Raw genomic sequence first — 11,361 nt, 5'->3', positions numbered from 1 at the left:
TTAGAAAGATGTTGATATGACAGGTAACCCCGATTATCATTTTTTAATGAGTCTGCTGCCCTATTTTACGGACATGGACTGTTTAGAAAAATTGGAAGTGCGAGCAAAAATACAAGAAGTTATCACCAAGGCAGTGCGACGCAAACAAAACACTATGCAGTCTGTTCAACGTCAAGAAAATTACACAAATCTTCAACTTTACGGAAATGAAAACTTCGATCACAGCCTGGATTACATACAAACTCTGGCGAAAATTTAACAGTGGGAAAAGGTATTCAATATCAACCAATTAGTCAATGTGACGAAAATTATAGCATGTTTCGGCTTGACCCGTGAAAATATAACAATAGAAGATTCTGGGTCTGCAGAATTACTCTATACATCTAATCTAATGGGTCTCTCAAAATTAGTTACTTTCTTCCGAAGCCTTTCCTTAATTCGTATCAAAATATAATCGAAAGTGTCAATAGACATGCGTAAAAATTCGAAAAATTTAGACGGATCTCTTCGTAGATCATAGTACAGTTGGTGAAATTCACCGTTTGTCAAACGAGTTCTGTTTAGGTAATGCACTCCAATTCTTTTCTTCCGCTTCCTTAATATAATCTTTCTAAATAAAATGGGATTTTCTAATAATCACAGCAAACGCACTGACTTCGGTAGCATATTTACCACGGTACTGATACTAAATAAGCTGTGCTACGACTCTGCTTAATATACTCACTTCATCGTTATAACGCTCAACGTTCATCGCTCACCGCTCAACGCTCATCGCTAATCGCTCGCCAATATAAACGCGGCCTAAGGGTCACGATCTATACCATGTTTTAAAAAGAACAGATTTCACTCAATTAAATTGAAGACGCAAAAGGGTTTAAACAAAATTTACAACAATGACATGAACTGTCGAATTATCAATAACCTAACATTCAAATTCAAAATCAAAATTCAAAATTGCCTGTGTGTGAACCTTCCTCGCATTCAACCAATCACGTGCAAGGTCAATCTGGTGACAAATTTAAAATACTCCTCCTGGTTTAAAAACAGAGTATAATTGCCAAAGAAAACTTCAAGGTATAATTAATGTTTGTAAACAAAACTAACCTTACCTAACATTCCTTCACGCTATAATTGACATTACAAAAGAAAACTTCACGCTATAATTGCCATTACTAATTGCCAAAGAAAACTTCAAGGTATAATTAATGTTTGTCAACAAAACTAACCTTACCTAACATTCCTTCACGCTATAATTGACATTACAAAAGAAAACTTCACGATATAATTGCCATTACTAATTGCCAAAGAATACTTCATGGTATAATTAATGTTTGTAAACAAAACTAACCTTACTTAACATTCCTTCACGCTATAATTGGCATTACAAAAGAAAACTTCACGCTATAATTGCCATTACTAATTGCCAAAGAAAACTTCATGGTATAATTAATGTTTGTAAACAAAACTAACCTTACCTAACATTCAGCGTCTGAAGACACAGGGCTAAACCCGAAACTTAAAAATATACAACTTAGCGCTGAATAACAATTAAAACTAGAACTAACACTTGCACTAGAACTATACTCTGTTTTTAAACCAGGAGGAGTAAACGCGAAAGTCAGATTTACACTGGGAAAAATCACCAGAAAATATCACTAGATATTTTGGCCGTAAATTTAAATTAATAATTATTATTTATTTATTTACTTATTATTGTATTTATTTTCGTTTGTTATCGTCAACACTAAACATGCAAATTAACATTGAAGTTATGAGTAGGGCACGGAACTTTTGTAACAAAATGATACGATTTCCCCCCTTCACTCGTTCTTAATTAAATTCTAAAACGATTTTCTCAATAAAAAAATATATAAAAATTTTTTTGAGGTTATTTTTAATCAAATCAAAAATTTGTATTAACAAAATTTGTTTAGAATTACTTCAGGAACAGTGTTTGTTAATACAATTTTTTGCTAACTTGAAATTTTAATTTCCCTCTGAATAGTATGCTATCAAAATTAATTATTTCGATAATTATTGTTTTTATCAAAAAATGGTTTAAATAAAATTTGTTTCAATTTCGATTTTGAATCAATTATCTTAACAAAAAATGTTTACATCTCTATTAATTAAGCGTCTAAGTGTAATTATGTATAAAAATTCAAAAATTATTATTTTGAGGTTATCTCCTTAATTATTGATTAAATCAAAAAATTTTGTTAACAATGTTTGTTAAGAATTGCTTCAGGAACAGTGTTTGTTAAAACAATTTTTTTCTAACTTGAAATTTTAATTTCCCACTGAACAGTATGCTACAAAAATTAATATTTTTGAGGTTATATCCTTATTGTTGATTTAATCAAAAAATTTTGTTAACAAAATTTGTTTAGAATTACTTCAGGAACACTGTTTGTTAATACAATTTTTTGCTAACTTGAAATTTTAATTTCCCTCTGAATAGTATGCTATCAAAATTAATTATTTCGATAATTATTGTTTTTATCAAAAAATGGTTTAAATAAAATTTGTTTCAATTTCGATTTTGAATCAATTATCTTAATAAACATTTTTTACATCTCTATTAATTAAGCATCTAAGTGTAATTATGTATAAAAACAGAAAAATTATTATTTTGAGGTTATCTTCTTAATTATTGATTAAATCAAAAAATTTTGTTAACAATGTTTGTTAAGAATTGCTTCAGGAACAGTGTTTGTTAAAACAATTTTTTTCTAACTTGAAATTTTAATTTCCCACTGAACAGTATGCTACAAAAATTAATATTTTTGAGGTTATATCCTTATTGTTGATTTAATCAAAAAATTTTGTTAACAAAATTTGTTTAGTATTACTTCAGGAACATTGTTTGTTAATACAATTTTTTGCTAACTTGAAATTTTAATTTCCCTCTGAATAGTATGCTATCAAAATTAATTATTTCGATAATTATTGTTTTTATCAAAAAATGGTTTAAATAAAATTTGTTCCAATTTCGATTTTGAATCAATTATCTTAATAAAATTTTTTTACATCTCTATTAATTAAGCATCTAAGTGTAATTATGTATAAAAATTCAAAAATTATTATTTTGAGGTTATCTCCTTAATTATTGATTAAATCAAAAAATTTTGTTAACAATGTTTGTTAAGAATTGCTTCAGGAATAGTGTTTGTTAAAACAATTTTTTTCTAACTTGAAATTTTAATTTCCCACTGAACAGTATGCTACAAAAATTAATATTTTTGAGGTTATATCCTTATTGTTGATTTAATCAAAAAATTTTGTTAATAAAATTTGTTTAGAATTACTTCAGGAACAATGTTTGTTAATATAATTTTTTACTAACTTGAAATTTTAATTTCCCTCTGAATAGTATGCTATCAAAATTAATTATTTCGATAATTATTGTTTTTATCAAAAAATGGTTTAAATAAAATTTGTTTCAATTTGGATTTTGAATCAATTATCTTAACAAAAAATGTTTACATCTCTATTAATTAAGCGTCTAAGTGTAATTATGTATAAAAATTCAAAAATTATTATTTTGAGGTTATCTCCTTAATTATTGATTAAATCAAAAAATTTTGTTAACAATGTTTGTTGAGAATTGCTTCAGGAACAGTGTTTGTTAAAACAATTTTTTTCTAACTTGAAATTTTAATTTCCCACTGAACAGTATGCTACAAAAATTAATATTTTTGAGGTTATATCCTTATTGTTGATTTAATCAAAAAATTTTGTTAACAAAATTTGTTTAGAATTACTTCAGGAACACTGTTTGTTAATACAATTTTTTGCTAACTTGAAATTTTAATTTCCCTCTGAATAGTATGCTATCAAAATTAATTATTTCGATAATTATTGTTTTTATCAAAAAATGGTTTAAATAAAATTTGTTTCAATTTCGATTTTGAATCAATTATCTTATTAAAAATTTTTTACATCTCTATTAATTAAGCATCTAAGTGTAATTATGTATAAAAACAGAAAAATTATTATTTTGAGGTTATCTTCTTAATTATTGATTAAATCAAAAAATTTTGTTAACAATGTTTGTTGAGAATTGCTTCAGGAACAGTGTTTGTTAAAACAATTTTTTTCTAACTTGAAATTTTAATTTCCCACTGAACAGTATGCTACAAAAATTAATATTTTTGAGGTTATATCCTTATTGTTGATTTAATCAAAAAATTTTGTTAACAAAATTTGTTTAGAATTACTTCAGGAACACTGTTTGTTAATACAATTTTTTGCTAACTTGAAATTTTAATTTCCCTCTGAATAGTATGCTATCAAAATTAATTATTTCGATAATTATTGTTTTTATCAAAAAATGGTTTAAATAAAATTTGTTTCAATTTCGATTTTGAATCAATTATCTTAATAAAAATTTTTTACATCTCTATTAATTAAGCATCTAAGTGTAATTATGTATAAAAACAGAAAAATTATTATTTTGAGGTTATCTTCTTAATTATTGATTAAATCAAAAAATTTTGTTAACAATGTTTGTTGAGAATTGCTTCAGGAACAGTGTTTGTTAAAACAATTTTTTTCTAACTTGAAATTTTAATTTCCCACTGAACAGTATGCTACAAAAATTAATATTTTTGAGGTTATATCCTTATTGTTGATTTAATCAAAAAATTTTGTTAACAAAATTTGTTTAGAATTACTTCAGGAACACTGTTTGTTAATACAATTTTTTGCTAACTTGAAATTTTAATTTCCCTCTGAATAGTATGCTATCAAAATTAATTATTTCGATAATTATTGTTTTTATCAAAAAATGGTTTAAATAAAATTTGTTTCAATTTCGATTTTGAATCAATTATCTTAATAAAAATTTTTTACATCTCTATTAATTAAGCATCTAAGTGTAATTATGTATAAAAACAGAAAAATTATTATTTTGAGGTTATCTTCTTAATTATTGATTAAATCAAAAAATTTTGTTAACAATGTTTGTTGAGAATTGCTTCAGGAACAGTGTTTGTTAAAACAATTTTTTTCTAACTTGAAATTTTAATTTCCCACTGAACAGTATGCTACAAAAATTAATATTTTTGAGGTTATATCCTTATTGTTGATTTAATCAAAAAATTTTGTTAACAAAATTTGTTTAGAATTACTTCAGGAACACTGTTTGTTAATACAATTTTTTGCTAACTTGAAATTTTAATTTCCCTCTGAATAGTATGCTATCAAAATTAATTATTTCGATAATTATTGTTTTTATCAAAAAATGGTTTAAATAAAATTTGTTTCAATTTCGATTTTGAATCAATTATCTTAATAAAAATTTTTTACATCTCTATTAATTAAGCATCTAAGTGTAATTATGTATAAAAACAGAAAAATTATTATTTTGAGGTTATCTTCTTAATTATTGATTAAATCAAAAAATTTTGTTAACAATGTTTGTTAAGAATTGCTTCAGGAACAGTGTTTGTTAAAACAATTTTTTTCTAACTTGAAATTTTAATTTCCCACTGAACAGTATGCTACAAAAATTAATATTTTTGAGGTTATATCCTTATTGTTGATTTAATCAAAAAATTTTGTTAACAAAATTTGTTTAGTATTACTTCAGGAACATTGTTTGTTAATACAATTTTTTGCTAACTTGAAATTTTAATTTCCCTCTGAATAGTATGCTATCAAAATTAATTATTTCGATAATTATTGTTTCTATCAAAAAATGGTTTAAATAAAATTTGTTTCAATTTCGATTTTGAATCAATTATCTTAACAAAAAATGTTTACATCTCTATTAATTAAGCGTCTAAGTGTAATTATGTATAAAAATTCAAAAATTATTATTTTGAGGTTATCTCCTTAATTATTGATTAAATCAAAAAATTTTGTTAACAATGTTTGTTAAGAATTGCTTCAGGAACAGTGTTTGTTAAAACAATTTTTTTCTAACTTGAAATTTTAATTTCCCACTGAACAGTATGCTACAAAAATTTATATTTTTGAGGTTATATCCTTATTGTTGATTTAATCAAAAAATTTTGTTAACAAAATTTGTTTAGAATTACTTCAGGAACATTGTTTGTTAATACAATTTTTTGCTAACTTGAAATTTTAATTTCCCTCTGAATAGTATGCTATCAAAATTAATTATTTCGATAATTATTGTTTTTATCAAAAAATGGTTTAAATAAAATTTGTTTCAATTTCGATTTTGAATCAATTATCTTAACAAAAAATTTTTACATCTCTATTAATTAAGCGTCTAAGTGTAATTATGTATAAAAATTCAAAAATTATTATTTTGAGGTTATCTCCTTAATTATTGATTAAATCAAAAAATTTTGTTAACAATATTTTTTAAGAATTACACCAGGAACAGTGTTTGTTAAAACAATTTTTTTCTAACTTGAAATTTTAATTTCCCACTGAACAGTATGCTGTTCTTTTAATCAGAACGAGTGGAGGGGGGAAATCGTATCGTTTTGTTACAAAAGTTCCGTGTCCTAGTTATGAGTGTATTTATTTCAAAATATAATAAAAAAGGGTTTAACAACACAAAATTATCGAATTATCAATTACCTAACCTTCAAATTCAAAATCAAAATTCAAAATTGCCCGTGTGTGAACCTTCCTCGCATTCAACCAATCACGTGCAAGGTCAATCTGGTGACAAATTTAAAATACTCCTCCTGGTTTAAAAACAGAGTATAGTAGCACCAATTAGATATAATACAATACCTAACAAGTGGGTACTAGAATCATTATCATCTATTTCATTCTGGAATCATCTAATAGACAGTGGAACCAACTGCTAGATTTTGTCTCTAACCATAATGGAACGTAAATTTAACTTTTGGACTAAACCTAATCATTATAAATAGTAAACACACCAACTGCATATTAGATTTATCTGGTGGATACTGCAATTACTAAGAGAATACTAAAATCATTCCCCTGATACTAGAAACAACTTTTAAATAATGGATCTAATCATAATGGATTCTGCATTTAACGTTTGGATGCAAGCACTAATCATAATCTTCAACATTAAAGTTACCTGTGTGACTGGACACAACCACTTCATCTCTCTGACATTGAAGAATCATTTTTGCAATAATAGAAGTAATAAATGACACTGTATTTAGCTTTTAATTAATCATATCCTAATTTCTAGAAACATTAACTAGATATTGATATCAACATATTGTTCAATAATATGATATGCTAGTTTGCTAATAACTAGTTTTTGGTAAATTTTTTGAAACTTACTATTAAATTAAGTACCATATTTATGAAATTAGATTTAAACTATACCGGGAGAATATTATAGTGTTGAAATTAAAGCAAGTTTCCCTTTGCACGAAAATGATTTATCATCTGACGAGAACTGTCACCCAATTAAACTCGAATTTGAAGCAGGATTGCTAGGTAATTGGGAGAGAATGCGGGGTTGGACAATAATTTCTGGTTCAGGTAAAGCACTATTAGGATCCTTTGATGGGTCATATTCGATAAACGTGAACAACAATCCAAATTGTAATGTTAAAAAAATTACATCTAATTCTAATTTGGATTAATTTAATTTAAATTGATTAAAATTATTGTTCTAAACACAATGACCCACGGGAATAAATTAGCATAACCAGGGATAAACATCGTTAATTAAATTTGACATCCCAAACGGTTAACAGATACATCTGGGTATGATCTATCGTGGTATATACCACGATTTATGACAAAAATTTCTATAAACCCGTCCTCACCACCCCAACTTTGCCATTTATAAATTTTATCCTCACAATCTCGTTTAAAAACATAAATTTTTTTTTCTTTACAGAATTATGAAGAAATACAAAAACAAAATCGTGTAAAAATCATCATTTCTCCACAACATTTCTTCACCATCATCTCGGTGAAGAAATGTTAAAGATCGTGATTGTCTAATGGAGGTAAGTTTTTGACTAATTTTATCAAAAAAAAAATTTTTGGAGGGAATTTCCGGCGGAACATAAATTATTGAAGCCGTTTCCGTCAAGACGTCAAGAAGGGGGTCTTCAACGACACCTACGGGACGCGTTCCATGCATTTTAAAGCAGATTGTCGAGCGAAAACTGGATAAAAATGTCGCTTTTCGTCGCTCTTTCGATCGAATACCATACCCAATTTTTTTGACAACCTTTTCAGCACTCAATTTTGACTTAACGCGATGACATTTTACAAGTTTATTTCAACCCTATAAATAAATCAATTTAAAAATGTATCAAAATTCGATTAGAAGCGAGAGGAAATGTAAATTCCACATTGGAATTAGGGATTAAAACGAAACAGAATGAAACGGAATGAAAGAGAATAAAACAGAATGAAATAGAATGAAACAGAAGGTGGTGATCTTTATCTAAGAGCGTTTATACGGGGTTTTGTATTCAAATGTATTCAAGTGCAATTACGTTTTGCAACTTTTGTGTAGAATTAAAAAAAAATAAATAGAAAGGAAAGTTGGCCTTAAAGAAAGGCTATGTTTAAGAAATTAAGTTTAAAAAAAGTTTTATAGCAAAATCTAAAACTTTTAGAAAAATCAAAAAGTTCGATGAATTGAACAAATGTTGGGCTCAAACCTGAACAATCCTTATCCCGAAACAAATTTTTTTTACCGTAGTTTCCATTGTCGTTCTGCTTCAAAATCGATATTCGCGACACAAAAGCATAGGCGTTATCGGTATCGGCAGTACGAGGTCCTTTTTTTATCCCTTCGAATTCATCCCGTCAATTATACGGGACGTTATTCACTCAATTGAATCCTGGTATTGTTGTTTGTTCAAAGTCGTCGGTAATACTGTTATTGTCCCCGAATTACAATGCAAATAATATAATCAAAAACGAACATTAATTGAGAATTTAAAACAAAAAATCGGTTTAATCCTCCAGTTATAACATCGGTCTGACAAAAAGACTCTTCACTACTACTATACCAGAATAATGACGAATCCGGCATTGCTGTTAAAAGCGGATTTGCCCAGAGTTATTATTTATTAGAGAAAATTTTACATTTATGTACTTTATATAAAAAATTGTAAGTAAAAAAATTTGAAAACAATATAACAAAAACATTTACCTAAACGTAAAGTAAAATGTTTAATAAACACAAAAAGGATAGAATTTTGATATACCTGGAATTTCATTCATATAACTCGCAATGCAGGGTTAGCAGATTGTACGTAAAGCAAAGCCTACTCCTTGTAATCGCCAAATTTTGGTAACTAATGGTATAACGTTTTGTAATGGAATAACTTACACTAACTGGAAGCAATGGAAACATCATACTACTCTAAAAAAGAGACAGTTTCATACTGTATCGATTTGCCAATTATCAAATCTGTAGTAGTTACAGTTTAAAAGAAAAAACGTAGAGTCCCAAAAAATTTGAACATCCTGTATGGCGAAAACGGTTGATTTTCGGACCCATGTTGATTAACACTTTTCGACTTGTTTTCTACTCTACAACTACCCCTATAAATATTTAAACGTTGTTTTAAAACACCTGTATATGAGTGTACTAACCATAGTTACGAAACTACTGTACAGGGTGTCCCAATTTCGATGTCCGCATAGGCTATCTCAGAAACTAAAAGAGATAGAAAAAAAGTAGCTTACATGTCATGATCTCGTTTTTCGAGAAAATGCTAATGCCGAAAACTCCGAACAGCTATCGTCTTTTGTTTTCGCCCTATCGGCAAAAACTGAAAATTTTACAAAAACGACAATCGCGAATATCTCACTTATTATCAAAGATGGAGTATTATAAATAAAACATTATATGGGCAACTTTTTACGAAGAATTCAGTGGCGTAGGTAGAATTTTTTTCCCATCATTCATTTTCGAGATTTTAGACGTAACTTTATTTTTTTAAATGGAAACCATAGTTGGCTATGACTTAAAATAATTTGTTATTTTCTTCTGATAACAAATATATATAGTTTGTGGGGTATATTTCTTATGGTTATTGAATAATTAACATAAATTCATTTTGTTTTGTCTAAAACTAATGTATGTATTTAAAAGTTAATGTTGCTATGGTGATAACCATACATACTATGATGGAACATAATGTATCAAATAATTGCCAAAGTTTGTATTTAAAAATTCGATAACAAGTCTGGCATTATGTGCTGGTACGATGCACCAGCATGTTAAGTGTCAAAGTATAACAAAACTGAATAAAACTTTACAATGAATTTCGAAAATTATGAAAAATGTAACATGATGGAATGCTATATGTTATCAGATAAGAATGCGACGTTAGCCGCGGAATTTTATTTCACAAGATATCCAGAAAGAAGACAACCGCACGTAAGAACCTTCAGCCGGTTAGCAGAAAATTTAATAGATATTTGGTCCTTCCCCAAACCACATACAAAAACATACCAAAATGACCTGCAAGAGAAATTGCAACAAGACGTCTGGCCCAAAAGCCGCTGCTCCCGAATATGAAAGAAAAATAAGTATAAACCATACAAAGCGGGGCTAACTCATTATTTACGTGCCGGAGATGTTAATCGAAGATTAGAATTTTGTATATGATATTTAAAAAAAATTAAATAATCTGCTGTTTGTTCAAAATTATCTGGACCGATGAAGTCTCTGAGTGTTCAAAGAAGATTGGGGTTCAATGTATGGTGTGCCCTTTTAAATAATAGAATTTTGGCATATAGTATCTACCATAAAAACTTAAACTAAGGGAAATACCTCAATATATTAAGGCAGCACATTGAGCCTTTAGTCGACAATTTGCCACTAAATATGTCTCAAATGATATATTTTCAATATGACGAAGCACCAGCAGATAATGCCAGAGTTGTTAGTGAATTTTTAAATACTACTACAAACTCAAGGACAGTAGAATCTAACAGGACTGCTACATCCATTGTTGTGACAGCCTACCCGCAAACTATGTCACACCATTTTCCACGCTCAGCTGTTGTTATGGTCTATGCGTTTGCTGTGAGAGATTATATCCTAGACGTATTCATATTGGTTTTGAAGTTTTATGTTTTTAGACGTATTAATGTCTATATCATATAACCTCTAAAAACATAGACAGTTACCAGGCGTGGCAAATAGTGTGACGTAGAGTGCGGGCAACCAACCCGTAGTCGACTACAAAAATACAATGGATGTAGCAGTCCTGTTAGATTCTACTGTCCTTGCTACAAACTTTAGCAATAATTGGAAACAATGCTTTCCCTCATGTTATGGTTATCACCATAACAACATTAAGTTTTAAATACATGCAATAGTTTTAGAAAGAACAAAAAAAATTGATACATTATATTCCATCATAGTATGTATGGTTATCACCATAGCAACATTAACTTTTAAATACA

At 27.8% G+C, this 11,361-nt stretch overlaps 2 protein-coding genes across 2 annotated transcripts in view; one reads left to right on the top strand and one right to left on the bottom strand.

The window, feature by feature from the left end:
- LOC111420446 (uncharacterized) overlaps window positions 1-11,361 on the bottom strand; it is an 86,109-nt gene that overhangs the window by 47,919 nt on the left and 26,829 nt on the right. The gene's annotated exons all lie outside the window — the stretch shown is intronic.
- Window positions 1-11,361, top strand: part of LOC111420451 (suppressor of lurcher protein 1-like) — a 44,439-nt gene that overhangs the window by 17,906 nt on the left and 15,172 nt on the right. Inside the window, exon 2 of the mRNA XM_023053433.2 lies at window positions 7,817-7,928. Within this exon, the coding sequence (XP_022909201.1) occupies window positions 7,923-7,928 (6 nt within the window). The 5' untranslated portion in view covers window positions 7,817-7,922. The remainder of the gene's footprint in view (window positions 1-7,816; window positions 7,929-11,361) is intronic.

Source organism: Onthophagus taurus, chromosome 10, assembly GCF_036711975.1.
Source record: "Onthophagus taurus isolate NC chromosome 10, IU_Otau_3.0, whole genome shotgun sequence".
NCBI classification, from domain to species: Eukaryota; Metazoa; Arthropoda; class Insecta; order Coleoptera; family Scarabaeidae; genus Onthophagus; species Onthophagus taurus.
The sequence above is the reverse complement of the archived record's forward strand: the minus strand, read 5'-3'. Positions and strand labels throughout refer to the sequence as shown.